The sequence below is a fragment of the Pan troglodytes genome, chromosome 8 (assembly GCF_028858775.2).
Source record: "Pan troglodytes isolate AG18354 chromosome 8, NHGRI_mPanTro3-v2.0_pri, whole genome shotgun sequence".
In the NCBI taxonomy this organism is placed as follows: domain Eukaryota; kingdom Metazoa; phylum Chordata; class Mammalia; order Primates; family Hominidae; genus Pan; species Pan troglodytes.
The window spans coordinates 41,254,414-41,270,228 of NC_072406.2; the positions used below are offsets into that span (position 1 = coordinate 41,254,414).

The 15,815-nt window shown below is 41.9% G+C and overlaps 2 protein-coding genes across 23 annotated transcripts in view; one reads left to right on the top strand and one right to left on the bottom strand.

The window, feature by feature from the left end:
• MPP7 (MAGUK p55 scaffold protein 7) overlaps positions 1–15,815 on the bottom strand; it is a 255,744-nt gene that overhangs the window by 211,778 nt on the left and 28,151 nt on the right. The gene's annotated exons all lie outside the window — the stretch shown is intronic.
• The window catches only part of LOC129136163 (uncharacterized), a 46,055-nt gene continuing 31,359 nt past the window's right edge, over positions 1,120–15,815 (top strand). The window contains exons 1-2 of the mRNA XM_054660064.2: positions 1,120–1,134; positions 1,415–1,712. Coding sequence (XP_054516039.1) covers positions 1,120–1,134; positions 1,415–1,712 — 313 coding nt within the window. The remainder of the gene's footprint in view (positions 1,135–1,414; positions 1,713–15,815) is intronic.

Below are 15,815 nucleotides of genomic sequence, written 5' to 3' on the forward strand. Positions count from 1 at the left end.
TCCAGCCTGGGTGACAGAGCAAGACTCTGTCTCAAAAAAAAAGAAAAAGGAAATAAATAAATAAATAAATTATATATATACATATATATATATATATGTTTTTTTTCTTCACCATGTTGGCCAGGATGGTCTCGCTCTCCTGACCTTGTGATCCACCGGCCTCGGCCTCCCAAAGTGCTGGGATTACAGGTGTGAGCCACCGCGCCCAGCCAATAATATAATTTTTGACTGAACTAGTAATTTATAATGAAACTAACAGTATATCCCAAAGAGGCACAATGCATTAAGCCAGTAACTGCAAGTCCTTTTAAAAAGTTGTCACAAATATTTTAGGTTATTACACAGGTGTCATAAATAATACTCTAGTATAAATGGCCTTTGGCCCTTTGGAAGCCACAGACATTTTTTAATCTGATGAAAACTATGGATCCTTTCTTTCCTAAGAAACATTCGCTAGTTACACAAAAAGCTGCACCTATTCTAAACAGGTTGTACATTCATTAGACTCTAAAGTCCAATCATGTACACAGCTCAGGAACTCTTACTTGAGTGGCTTGAGGAGACTAATACAATGCTAAACCTCACATTTAGCCGGACGCAGTGGCTCACGCCTGTAATCCCAGCACTTTGGGAGGCTGAGGTGGGCAGATCATTTGAGGTCAGGAGTTAGGCATGAGCCTGACCAACATGGTGAAACCCCATCGCTACTAAAAATAAAAAAATTAGCAAGGAGAGGTGGCATGTGCCTATAATCCCAGCTACTCAGGAGGCTGAAGCACGAGAATCACTTGAACCCAGGAGGCGGAGGCTGCAGTGAGCTGAGTTCGCACCACCGCACTCCAGCCTGGGCAACAGAGCGAGACTCCGTTTCAAAAAAATAAAATAAAATAAAAATAAATCTCACATTTAAAAAGAAACATAATGAGTCTACCTGCACTCAGGTGTCTAAGTACCTGACCACATATAAATCAGAGGCAATTATAAAATATTTTAAAGAAAACCCAAATTTCTCTGGTGGTAGTGTATTCAAATTGCTTTCATCTAAATACGCTGAATGAAAGGGCCACTACCATCTGGTAGCAGCCAATCTTGAATTTAAGAAATGAGGAATGTGACCTGATGGACCTGGGGAGGGTAAAGTCACAAGGTTTGAAGCTGTGTTTGCATAGTTCTGCAAATAAATATTCAGAACACGGAAACTGTTCATGTCAAATAAAGGAGGTGGGGTATTATAGAAGGGATAAAGCCCCAAAAGTGTCCCCCGACCTTGATCCACCACTGCCAGTTGGCTCTTAAAAGTACTACAGAGCTACATTTTTCCCATCAATGTGGATTGTGATGAAAAATTAAATTGGCTCATGAGCCATATACAGAAGACTTCTAAAATCAACACTGAAGTGTTTCCCTTTCTCAGGATTTGGCTGTGAAGCGTGACCAACCAGCCAGGAGGAAGGGGAGGGATCTTGGAGCTGGCCCACGATCTGCAGAGAGGAAAGGATGGCAGGGGAGGGGCAGAGAGGAGCGGGCTATCTCAGCTCAGAAGCAGACGGAGGAGCTGCAGCTGAAGGCGCCAGGTGAAACATCCGACACATGTGGGAACCTTAGTGGTGATGCAGGCGACAGCAGGTACCAGAATTTCCAAGACACAGGAATAGTATCCAAATCTCACAGATGGAAGAAAGCAATGGGAAGTCTGGCAGCTTGGGAGTCAGGTAGGGAAAGCGTTCTAGCTCCATACCCAATTCCAGAGGCAGAGCTTCAATCCCCAGAAAAAAGAAAGTTTGAGAGATAGGCACAGTTTCAGGAACCAAATTAAAAGCCCCATTCTAGGCCAGGTACAGTGGCTCATGCCTGCAATCCCAGCACTTTGGGAGGCCGAGGCAGGATGATCGCTTGAGGCCAAGAGTTGGAGACCAGCCTGGACAACACAGGGAGACCCTGTCTCTACAAAAAAATTTTGAAAATTAACCAGGCAGGATGGCACTCACCTGCAGTCCCAGCTACTTGGGAGGCTGAGGTGGGAGGATGGCCAGGAGTTCAAGGTTACAGTGAGCTACGATTGCACCACTGCACTACAGACTAGGTGACGTAGTAAGACCCTGTCTCTTTTTTTTAAGTCTCATTTTAGCTAAAACTTGGGGCAAAGAACAGCAACAGGGACAAACAGGAGCATAAGGGCCAGGAATGACTGGCAAAAAAAATAAGTAAAAATGCAAGAAATCTAGTGCCCAGCCCTGAGACCACAGATCCTCAGGATGGGGCGCTGGTGGACCAGAAACCCCACCACGTGAGAAGGCTGCACTTTAAATTCGACCGTCCTGGTGTCTGCCTTGGTCACAAAATTAGAGTGGAGATAAGCAACACAGACACCAGCCCTGGCCTCAGGGAGCTTTTTTTTTTTTTTTTAAATAAAATATAATCTCAAACGATCAAAGAAAAAGACAGAAAGTCTGACTGAAGAGCCCAAGCATTAATTTCCACCATCTCTCAACAGCTTGAGCAAACATATGGAAGTGGGAAGCACAGAGCATGTGAAGGAAACTGTTTATTACAGTTGGGATAAAATAAAAGGTAAGTGTTGGAATGAAAGGATGATTTCCAATGCTGGCCTAAGGATTTTATGGTGGCGGTGGGTAAAAAGGACATGTTCAGAATGGTGTCTTGGAAGATTAATTCACCAGTACCATCTTAGAAGCCAAGGAAGAGAGACTTTCAGGAAGAAGGTACAATCCTCATCTCCAAGTGCTGTTGATATTGAGAAATATAAAAATACTAATTAGAAGGCATCCTCTCTACCAGTTTCATTAGTGGAGATTATAGGGCAGACAGACAGGACAAGGGCAGAATCAATTCAAGAGATAGAACAGTACTCAGGATGCACCTCCCATTGAGGAAGTTATGTATAAAAAGAGACAAGAGATAGGTCCCTGAGTTCCCATCAGAGGTATTGCTTTTACTGTTGTTGCTGCTGCTATTTTTAAAAACAGGTAGACCTGAGTCAACAGGTTAAAGATGCAAAAATGAGAAGGGGTAATTGATAAAGAATGTTTAAAAGAACAGAATTATGAGCTCAGCTCACATCAAAATGCATTTACGCTGGGCATGGTGACTCAAGCTTGTAATCCCAACACTTTGGGAGGCCAAGGCGGGGGGACTGCTTGAGCTCAGGAGTTCGAGACCAGCCTGGGGAACTTGGCGAAACCCCATCTCCACAAAAAATGCAAAACTTAGCCAGGCATAGTGGTACATGCCTGTAGTCCCAGCTGCTTGGGAGGCTGAGGTGGGAGGATTGCTTGAGTCCAGGGGGTCAAGAATGCAGTGAGCCAAGATCATGCCACTGCACTCCAGCTTGGGCAACAGCGTAAGATCCTGTCTCCCCACCCCACCCCCAAAAAATGCCTTTACATCTTAAAAAAATTCCACTTTGAATCTCTTTTTCCAACAAATGGTTTCTCAGTGTAAAATGTCTATAAATTACTCAGTGTTGATAATGTGTCTGTTCCATTGTTCAATAACCAAGAAATACATATCATAGCTTTTTTAACTTTATCGAGTTAATAAATGTTGGCACAAACTGTGCTTTCTTTTAATGAAATCCAATAAGCAGAGTAAGTGCAGAGGAAAGGGAAAGAATGGGTTTTAGGATTATCCAGACCTGGGTTTAAATTATATTTTTAAGAGCAAAAAAACTACATTATTGCTTGAATACTTAGGTAAGCATAAGTACTTACATGCTAAGGGATTTACAAGACTCTCTCATCTGACCTTCACAACGGCCTTCTGTTCTGTTTTGTTTTGTTTTGGAGACAGGGTCTCACTCTGTCACCCAGGCTGGAGTACTCAGGAGGCTCACTGCAACCTCCGCCTCCCAAGTTCAAGCGATTCTCCTGCCTCAGCCTCCCTAGTAGCTGGGATTACAGGCGCCCACCACCGTGCCCAGCTAATTTTTGTATTTTTAGTAGAGACGGGTTTTCACCATGTTGGTCAGGCTGGTCTCGAACTCCTGACTTCAAGTGATCCACCCTCCTCAGCCTCCCAAAGTGCTGGAATTACAAACGTGAGCTACTGTGCCCAGCCCACAAGGGCCTTTTCAGTTTAGAGGTTCAACAATTTACCCAAGTCAATAAAGAAGTAGAGCAGGGATCTGAACTTGAGCCTGATTCTAAAGAGAAATGCTTTCATGGTCCTCAAATTGTAACATCAAGCTCTGCCACCTCCCGCAACTTCTGCGCTTCAGGTCCTCATAACACATAGTTTTGCCATGAAGAATTAGAAAAAGTTAACATATGAAGCAGAAGGATCTCTTGAACTCAGGAGTTGGAGGCTGCAGTGAGCTATGATCGTGCCACTGTACTCCAGCCTGGGTGACAGAATGAGACCCTGACTTTAAAAAAAGAAAAAAAAGTGAATGCATGGATAACACAACAGAGAGAAGTTCCTCAATAGATGCTGGTTTCCTTATCTCCTTCCTGTTTCATTTTTGTAATCACTTTCTTAAAACCTTGCTCTTTCTAAGCTATGCTGCTGTCTCTTCTATGTCCCTCTGACACCATATGTGTACCCCAATCAGCACTGTCCCCATGTTATAATTGTTAGCTTGTCTGTTTCTCAATAGTCAGTAAACTCTTCAAGAACCAAAGCTTTTGAGCATCATTAACTTTATGTCTCCAGTTTCCAGTGCATCTGGCATGCAGTAAGTGCTCAATAAGTGTTTCTTGTTCCAACTAATTCTGGTTAATATTTAATCCAAGTGTGCTATCTGCTTAGGTTGCCTCTAAAACCTTAGTCACTAGGCCCATCAACATTGTCACAGATGTCAAAGAGCTAAGGTATGCCGTGTGCCATCTGTTCTGCCATATGCGTTAGTTCAGGGGCCTAAAAACTACAGCAAGTTGGCCCACCATCTGTTCCTATAAATAAAGTTTTATTGAAACACAGCCAAGTTCATTCACTTATATATTGTCTACGGCTGCTTTTATGTTACAATGGCAAAGTGGAATGTTTGAAGCAGAGACCACTGGACCTGCAAAGCTTAGTACATTGCTACCTGGCCTTTACAAAAAAATATTTGCTAACCTCTGCATTCGTTGGATCCATTCAGTAAGTTAACAAATATTAGAATATTTACTATGAGGCAATTGCTGCCTTTAGATGCTGGGTATAGTGTGGTGAACAAAACAGGCACATCCCTGACCTTCACAGAGCTTATAATCTAGCAAGCAAAAAAGACAACACACTCAGGTAGTCAAATAAATAAACAAAGAAGCAATAAATACCACAGGTTGAGCATCTCTAATACAAAAATCTGAAATCCAAAATGCTCCAGAATCCAAAATTATCAACATGATGCTCAAAGGAAATGGTCACTAGAGCATTGCAGATTTTGGATTTTCAGATTAGGGATGCTTGAGCAACTGGTATAATGCAAATATTCCAAAAGAAAAATAAAATCCAGAACACTTCTGGCCCCAAGCATGTCAGATAAGGGATACTCAACCTGTATAAAATGTGATCAACATGGTAAAAGAAAAGTAGATAATACTATTTGAAAGAATAACGAGCCAGGCACGATGGCTCACACCTGTAATTCCAGCACTTTGGGAGGCTGTGGCAGGTAGATCACTTGAGGTCAGCAGTTTGAGACCAGCCTGGGCAACACGGTGAAAACTCCAACTCTACCAAAAACACAAAAATTAGCCGGGCATGCTGGTGCATGCCTGTAATCCCAGCTATTCGGGAGGCTAAGGTGGGAGGATAGCTGGGACCTGGGAAGTCGAGGCTGCAGTGAGCAGTGAAGTACCACTGTACTCTAGCCTGGGTGACAGACAGAGACCCTGTGTCAAAAAAAAAAATTAAATTAAAATAAAATTAAGTAAATGAAGAACAATAAATGTGAGTAGAGAGGAGGCATACTCTATATTGGGTAGAAGGTGAAGTTTCTCTAAGCAGGTGCAATTAAGCTCAGCCCTGAATCACTGTGGGGCAGGGAACCGCCATGTGAGAGACAAGGGCATCCGGCAGAAGGTACAAGAAGAATTCAGGCTGGGAAGAAGGAAAGAGCCCAATATATCCTAAAGAAGATGTGGCTGGAACAAAATGAGCCAGAGAAATTTTGATAAAGAAGGAACTGTAGGCAAGGGTTACAATCATAGAGTATGTTGTAAGCCACTTTAAATCTGAATTTTAATTTTTATATTTTTTAAAACCATTTTTATTATAAAGACAATTAGGGGCTGGGCGCGGTGGCTCACGCCTGTAATCCCAGCACTTTGGGAGGCCAAGGCAGACGGATGACTTGAGGTAAGGAGTTCGAGACCAGCCTGGTCAACATGGTGAAACCCCATCTCTACTAAAAATACAAAAGTTACCCAGGTGTGGTGGCGCATACCTGTGATCCCAGCTACTCAGGAGGCTGAGGCAGAAGGATCATTTGAACATGAGAGGCAGAGAAGATTACAGTGAGCCGAGAATGCACCACTGCACTCCAGCCTCGATGACGGAGTGAGACCGTGTCTCAAAAAAAAAAAAAAAAAGACAATTGTAGAAAATGGGGCTAATCAGGCATGGTGGCAGGCACCTGTAGTCCCAGCTACTCGGGAGGCTGAGGCAGGAGAATGGCATGAACCCAGGAGGCAGAGCTTGCAGTGAGCTGAGATCGCGCCACTGCACTCCAGCCTGGGCAACAGACCGAGACTCCGTCTCAAAAAAAAAACAAAAAAAGAAAAAGAAAATGGGGCTAATATTATAGACTCATGAAACTACTCTTCCTTCAGGAATATTCATGAATATATACAGCAAATCCACCAGTAATTACATACACCTTTTACTCAAAAGTAAGGACTTTCTTTTCCCATAACTATTTCTACTTCCTTAAACATTTTGATTACTTATGACTGAAGCCATGGATTCGGTGTGATATAAATACTTTACGTTTCTAAAACCCTGCTCATCTGATTGATGTAGGACCTTTGGGAGAGGCAGGTGAGGAACATGCCCTGCTATCCTAACCCCATTGCTCCAGCAAAGAATAGAAAAGGGGAAAAAATTAGCTCATTCAATGCCATAGCCTCAATGCCCAGATAGTGATGACAACAGTGAATGCTCAACAAACTGAGGTCGATTTTAACTCAATTCTCTTCTAATCTAGTCCAACCTTGCATAAGCATAAATTGGGTAGTGATTATGTCCCCAAACTCTTCAGCTATTACCCCAAAAGAAGCCAATCCATCGTCATTATAAAGTAAATCTCCACCAACATTAAATCTTCAATTAGCCGGAGAACTTCATCTTCACAGTTTGAATATTTGTTTTTATCTCTTTTTTCTTTTTTTTTAAGCGATGAGATCTTGCTCTGTCACCCAGGCTGGAGTGCAGTGGCATGATCAAAGCTCACTGCAGCCTCCAACTCCTGGCCTCAAGTGATCCTCCCAGCTCAGTCTCCCAAGTAGCTGGGACTAGAGGCACGCACCACCACATCCAGCTAACTTTTTAAAAATTTTTTAGAGATGGGGTTTCACAATGTTGTCTAGGCTGGTCTCTAATTCCTGGCCTCAAGCGATCCTCTTGCCTCAGCCTCCCAAGTACAATGTTTGAATATTTTAAACATAAAATTAATAAGTAGTACTTCAAAGTACATAAGATTAGATCATTTTCCTTCAAACTTTGATGAGCGGATAATGCTTAAGATCAGGGTATTCTGCAAAGACAGGATATCAGGACAGAAAGAGACCTGAGTTGGAGTTAGGGAATGTGGAGTCTAGACCTGGTTTTACTGGTTCTCTTAAAAACAGCAACATGGCCACAGCCAGTCCCAGAATCCTCTAGGCCTCTGGGTATCCCCAAACCACATGATTCCCAAGACCCCATTACGGCTTCACATGCAATGACTTGTAGGCTGGTAAATGCCACGAGACTAAGATGGCGCGTTAAAAGAGTGACAAGCTTCAAGGATGAAGAGGTGTTTGACACAGTCCTTACGGAATGGGAAGATTTTCACAGGCATAAAGCTAAGGTCAAGGCAAATCTCAGCAGAGAGAATTGCTGACTATGCTTTCATTCAGCAAAACATCACAGTGGTTCTCCTCTAATGCCTAATGCATTGACATGGTTATAATCACAATACACAGCAGCCCAGCAGTTCAGAAGCTTTAAATCATGTTTAAAACTATTGTTTTAATTGAAGGGGAGTACGAGGAAGCCAGGGCAGTGGCACCCACCTGTAGTCCCAGTTTCTTGGCAGACAGAGGCAGGAGGATCACGTGAGCGCAGGAGTTCCAGACCAGCCTGGGCAACATAACAAGACTATCTCTTTAAAAAAAAAAAAGGTGGGGGGGCGGGGAGGAGGGGAGCTGGGGAGGGGGCGCAATCTACATCTAGTGCTGGGTGGGGAAAGGCATGTGTGCCTACTTCAGTTCTATCTGCAGAGCCTGTTCAACATCAACGCCCTCTATCCTCGTTTTCTTAAACATGCAGTAGGAAATGGAAGCAAAATATTTATCGTTAAAAATGTTAAAATGTCTTTGGGGAACTTATTAAATCAGAGTTCATCAGAAACCTCTGGCTGTAATGCTTAGGCTGCTGTTTTTGAAGAGTCTTGAAGCCTGAGAGCTCTTTCTGAAGACCACGGTTCTTTGAAATAGCACATGTTGCCTTTCCTCCAGGGACATTAAATGATGATGGGATCTCTCAGTGGGACTGCCCCAGCCATTTGTTTTTTGGACTTTTTAGTACAATAGTAAGCTAAATAAGTAGCTGGTGGTGTCCACTGATCTAGACCCATAATGATTACAGGCAGAACTGTTTTACCTTGTCATGACCAGCAACTGGTGTGTTTTAATTTTTTTAAGAATTATATCAATCAAAATGGTTTGTGTGCATAATTCGAAACAACACAAGAGGTCCCAAATATGGTTTCTAGGCAAAAGGAAGTTAGGCAAAATTTGCAATGTATCTTTCCATCTTTGCAGATGTGCTGCCTATCTTTTTGGAAGGAGCAGAGAAACCAGAGGAATATTTCATTTAAAGTCAGACAACAGTCACATCTCTGAAAAACATTTGTTTTACTTGAGAAGAAAAAACATTAAGTGCTGGGATAACAGGATTTATAACACCATCACAGGATTTCTGGAGTATTAGCCATTGCAACACCAATATCACACCAGCTAAAAATTCAGCAAAAGCTTGTTGGTATGCCAATCAAATATGACATAAAGACACTGTTCTCTTGCTAATCTGGCTTGATGCAGGAGCATAATTTGAAATACCTTGTCTAATGTATGAACTGCAGATCCTTCAGGCACTCCTCCCTAAATATTGCTTCTTTCAAGCAAGATTTCCATAAATTTTGAAAGGTAGGGAGCCCTGTTTGTACTCCCTGGGAAATGTCTGGAGAGTACCTATTTGAAATTCATAGATATATAGACAGATGCAGCTGCCTTAACATGCAGTCTAAGGGCAATTAAAATTCTTCTGTGAGGCCTGGGGCAGTGGCTTACGTCTGTAATCCCAGCACTTTGGGAGGCTGAAGCAGGTGGATCATGAGGTCAGGAGATCGAGACCATCCTGGCTAACACAGTGAAACCCTGTCTCTACTAAAAATACAAAAAATTAACCAAGCGTGGTGGCACGTGCCTGGAGTCTCAGCTACTCGGGAGGCTGAGGCAGGAGAATCACTTGAACCTGGGAGGCAGAGGTTGCAGTGAGCCGAGACCATGCCACTGCACTCCAGCCCGGGTGACAGAGCAAGAATCTGTCTCAAAAAACAAACAAAAAAAAGATTCTGGGGCACTTACAAGGATGCATATTTGAATAAAAAGCCAGCTCACTGCAGCTTCTGAAAAGCTGAAGAAGACAAGGTTCAATATTCTCCTCTGAAAATGAGGCAGACTAATGAATGATCAAGACCCAACATTCTAGTCCATATAGTTTGACCATGAGCACCAAAGCCTGAAAAATACCTGAAGTAAGACTATTCACCCATCTTCAGCAAAACTAAAACGCACTTTTAGATTCATGACTTAGATCAAAGTTTCTTCCTGTTACATAAAACCAGCGAAAATTATTTGTAAAATATATGCCAAAATGTGCTATTTACACAGGTGTGTCCAATTTGTGAAAATTCATCAAGCTCTACACTTAAATGTGCACTTTTTGGCATACATTTTACTTTTAATAGTTTTACTTATATCTGTACATATATTGTGTGTGCATATATAGTTATAGACATAAGTATATAAAATAATAAATAGAGGTAATTCATTAAGGTATTGATAGACCCTCAAATAATGAAAAGAAGTGCTTTTCATTGGGGCTTTTCATTTAATGGCTAGAAACATCTCTAGAAAGTAATTTCATTCCAGTAGCAATTGCTAATGAATAATCAACAGATATAGTTAATGACTCAGTCAACTAAACGTCACCTTTTCATTAACTGAGTTTTCATAAAGATTTGCTCGGATCTTAATTTTATATACACTGTTGATTTAAAAAAAAAGTATATAAACTCTTAGTTTAAAAAAAAAAGAAATGGAACAGGAGGGGAAAAGTATATGTGGATACTGATGCCTGGAGATGTTGGAGTCATTTTTTAAATTTAATACACTTACTTATTAAGTCTTACTCACCTGTTACTACTTCCTATGAAGAATAATGATTTTATTATAGACCAAGTAAAACAACCCAAAATGGTTTGTTTGTTTTTTTGTTTGTTTGTTTGTTTTTGAGATGGAGTCGCACTCTGTCAGCCAGGCTGTAGTGTAGTGGCGCGATCTCAGCTCAATGCAACTGCCACTCTTGGGTTCAAGCGATTCTCCTGCCTCACCCTCCCCAGTAGCTGGGATTACAGGCACACACCACCACACTGGGCTAATTTTTTGTATTTTTAGTAGAGATGGGGTTTCACCATGTTGGCCAGGCTGGTCTCGAACTCCTAACCTCAAGTGATCCACCCACCTCGGCCTCCCAAAGTTCTGGGATTACAGGCGTGAGCCACCACACCCGGCCCCAAAATGTTATTTTAAACCGTAAACAGTATTAGCCAGTATTAACAGTTCAAAAGCAATCTGGAATCGTCTAAAAGAGACTACAAGTCAATCTGCCCTAAATTAACCAGGAAGTCTTTTCCATATCTTATGGTACAATTACAAAAGAATTCTATCTAGAAAAAGAACACAGCCTACAAAAGATTAAAGGCATTCAGATCAAGGTATTTTGTCAAGATTTCCTAGGTGTCCTCTTTATTGGTGCCGTTACAAGATAAGTGGAGACAGACATAAGCAATTGCTCGGCATAGCCTCTCCTACAGAAGAGTTACCTCAATGAACTGGGAACATTCTACCCACTCTCACATTTCAGCTCACTCACCCACATCTGCCTTCATGTTTAAGAGCAGCATTCAGAGACTATAAAAGCAAGGAATTTAAGTCTTCTGCTACTTTAAGGCAAATTGCATCAAGAGGACTATCACAAAATGCAAACACGATGAAAGAATTTCCTCTTCTTTGCAGAACGCAATTATTCTGCATTAACAATGTCAAGTTCTACATTCACTAGACCTCCCAGATTTTTATTCTTATCCCTGTATAAATAATCAAAGCTGCATGTATCTCAGAATGTTGATTAGAAAATACTACAAGCCAGGCATGGTGGTGCACACTTGTAGCCCCAGCTACTCAGGAGACTGAGTTGAAAGGATCGCTTGAGCCCAGGAGTTCGAGTCCAGCCTGGGTAACATAGATACCATCTCTAAAACAAAACAAACAAACAAAGGCTGGGCACGGTGGCTTATGCCTATAATCCCAGCACTTTGGGAGGCCAAGGCAAGCAGATTGCTTGAGTCCAGGGGTTCAAGACCATCATGATACCCCATCTCTGTAAAATAAAATTTTTTTCTTTTTTTTTTTTTTTTTTTAGATGGAGTCTCACTCTGTCACCCAGGCTGGAGTGCAGTGGCGCAATCTCGGCTCACTGCAAGCTCTGCCTCCCAGGTTCATGCCATTCTCCTGCCTCAGCCTCCCGAGTAGCTGGGACTATAGGAGCCAGCCACCACGCCTGGCTAATTTTTTGTATTTTTAGTAGAGACGGGGTTTCACCAGAGCCAGGATGGTCTCGAGCTCCTGACCTCGTGATCCGCCCACCTCGGCCTCCCAAAGTGCTGGGATTACAGGCATAAGCCACCGCGCCCGGCCAAAATTTTTTTAAAATATTACATTTGTAGTTACCAAAGCTCCCTAAACTCTGCCCATATTCTTCAACAATCAAAAGAATTTCACACAACATTAACATCACAGAAACAAAATAAATAATATAGTTTCACAAAATTTACCAATTTTCTGATAGCCCTCTAATAAATTAGAAGATTCTTTGGCTCCCAGAACCAACAAAACAAATGAAAAAGATTTATAGGGCAATCATATCCATCCACCCAGTGTTTACACAGTGCCTACACTACACAGACTAAAGTATAGCACAGCTCAAACCCTGGACTACATAGGAGGCTGCCTGGATGACTTCCTCTCTACTTCCTGCTACAGAAAGGTTAAAAAACCTAAATGCCTCTGAAAATAAACTACCTTCATCACCATCCCTTCCTAGCTTTTTTTTATATGCCATCAATTTCACAAATAATGAGCAAAAATAAGCTACTCTCATTATATGACTTTCTAGTCATATTTAATTTGCTTTAGTTCAATTTTATCCTTAGATGCTAAGGTCTCAAGATGGAAACTAGACAGTATTCATCTTTGTATCTGCCCAGAGCTTAACACAGTACGTTCAAATACTATAATCAGAATTCAATACATCTTGATGAAATCGGCTTAAATGTCCATAGTCCAGATTTAGTAAAAGGCATTGTTGAAGCTGAAAATGCTGCCACTAAAGAACAAGAAATTTGGCTGCAATTATCACCTTTAAGCTGACATCTCCAGTTCTCTGTCCCTAAGCTAGACCCAACATATAACCAAGTGTCATCTTCACTTAATGTGTAGGCATCTCAAACACAACATGTTTGAAAATGAACATGTCTTTCCACTACCTCCCCAAGACCTGCTCTTCTGCCGGCATACCCTCTTCTACATGAACGGCATGACCATTCACCTAGATGCCCAAGGCAGAAATCTTAGATGTGCTGTTGAGTCCTATCTCTCCCTTACCTCTTACATCCAATAATCACTGTGTCCTGTCACCTTCCTAATATTTCTTTTTTTTTTTTTTTTTTTTTTGATAGAGTCTTGCTCTGTCACCCAGGCTGGAGTGCAATGGCGCAATCTCTGTTCACTGCAACCTCCGCCTCCTGGGCTCAAGCAATTCTCCTGCCTCAGCCTCCCGAGTAGCTGGGATTACAGGCATGCATCACCACGCCTGGCTAATTTTTATATTTTTAGTAAAGAAGACGTTTCACGGTGTTGGCCAGGCTGGTCTCAAACTCCTGACCTCAAGGGATCCACCTGCCTCGGCCTCCCAAAATGCTGGGATTACAGGCTTGAGCCACCATGCCCAACCCCTTCCTAATATTTCTTGAATCAGTCTTCTTCCCTACATCTGCATTACCACCAACATGCCAGTCCAAGCCACTATTCTCAAACACCTGAACAACCTCCCAACCAATCTCACTACAGAGCCATTATGATATGTCTCCAACTCACCGGTTACACAGCAATTTTAAAGAGCAATCTTTAAGTTAAAAAATTGTGGATATGTGTGTACCCGTGCAGAAACCTTATGTATCTCATAATCATTATACCTCTTGGAGAACCTAGCACATAGTAGGTCTGCAATAAAGATGAATACTCACCCATCCTCTTGACCAAAAAGGCCATCACATACTTTTTTTTTTTTTTTTTTTGCGATGGAGTCTTGCTCTGTTGTCCAGGCTGGAGTGCAGTGGCATGATCTCAGCTCACTGCAAACTCCACCTCCCGGGTTCAAGCGATTCTCCTGCCTCAGCCTCCCAAGTAGCTGGGATTACAGGCGCCCACCACCACACCCAGCTAATTTTTGTATTTTTAGTAGAGACGGGGTTTCATCATATTGGCCAGACTGGTCTCAAACTCCTGACCTCAGGTGATCCACCCGCCTCGGCCTCCCAGAGTGCTGGAATTACAGGCGTGAGCCACCGTGCCTGGCCTCATCACATGCTTTTTACAACAAGTATAAACATTACCAAGTAGCAAGCTATTATGAAGACATTAATAAATTTTAGCATTGGTTAGGCTACCAAAGTAATCTAATATAGTCCAGCCCAGATGGGATTTACAGCTGAGATGAGAAATAGCTTCTATATACAAGGTAGCAAACAAACAACATGAAATTACATAAAGACAAACAGAACACTATATCACTGTAAGAGTCTTTGAGTTGGATTACTAAAGGATCAATAGAATGTAAACAAAACAGAAGACACTACAGATGAAAAACTAGGGAGGCATCACACATGGGTGCGTTTGTTTTCAGGAGCGCAAGTCATGCACACGTAGGTTTGATATGAAGGGAGAAGAATCAAAGGACAAAGTCACTGATCTGATCACAGAACAGGTTTATGTTTGGAAAAGTTTAAAGCTGAATATTCTGAGAACAGCACAATGTGAAGAACAATGGGATCTGGGTAAAGGGATTAAGACTTGATAAGATTAGGAATAATAGCCCTATCGTTTGACTGTGCCAGCTATAGAACTTGACACATATTCTCTGATTTCAAACCTACTATAGGCCAGGTGTGGTGGCTCTTGCCTATAATCCCAGCACTTTGGGAGGCCAAAGCAGGAAGATCACTTGAGCCCAGAAGTTTGAGACCAGCATGGACAACATAGTGAGATGCTACCTCTACAAAAAAAAAAAAAAATTCATTAGCCTGGTTTGTTGACACACGTCTGTGCTCCCAGCTACTCAGGAGGCTGAGGATAGCTTGAGCCTGGGAGGTCAAGGCTGCAGTAAGCCGTGACAGTGTCACTGTACTTCTACCTGGGAGACACAGCAAGATCCTGTCTCCAAATAAATCAATCAATCAATCCTACTACAACCCTATCATCTAAATACCATTACTACTGTCTCAGTTTACTTATGAGGGAACTGAGTCCAATCTTTTGGCTTTCCTAGGCCACAGTGGAAGAATAATTGTCTTCAGCCACACACAAAGTACACTAATACTAATGATAGCTGACGAGCAAAAAAAAAAAAAATTAATTAAAAAAATAAATTTTTTAAAAAATTAAAATCACAAAAACGATCTCCTAATGTTTTAAGAAAGTTTAGGAATTTGTGTTGCGCCACATTCAAAGCCGTCCTGGGCTGCATGCGGCCCATGGGCCGCAGGTTGGATAGGCTTGATTTATAACATATTTAAGGTCATACAGTTGGCAGAACTGGGGTTTCAATATAGCAACCTCAGAGCCTTTACAAGTCCACAAAGAAGTCCTCTGCAAACATGATGTTATGCAAGGAAAGCTTTAAAACCTAATAACAGGGTACGGGGTAAACCGAAGGCTGCATATATACTTAGCAAAGCAGCAGCTGTAGTAATCTAGGTCAGAAGTGAGCATAATTAGACTAGAATGATAGTGATGAGATTAGAATACAAGAGATTATCGCACAAGAGAATGTCAAAGGGGAAAAGAGCAGGTCTGAAAGTGAAAAATTAAAGAGGTATTAGGATTCGAAGGTAAGTCCACGGTTCCAAATCTTAGATACAAAAAGAATAATGGTACCCTAAACAGAAAAGGAATCCATGAAAAAGTGGACCTATTTTTCCATTTTTGATCTTTTGAGTGACATGAAGAGCTATCCACGTGAAATTGTCCAACAGGCTGCCAGGGCAATGA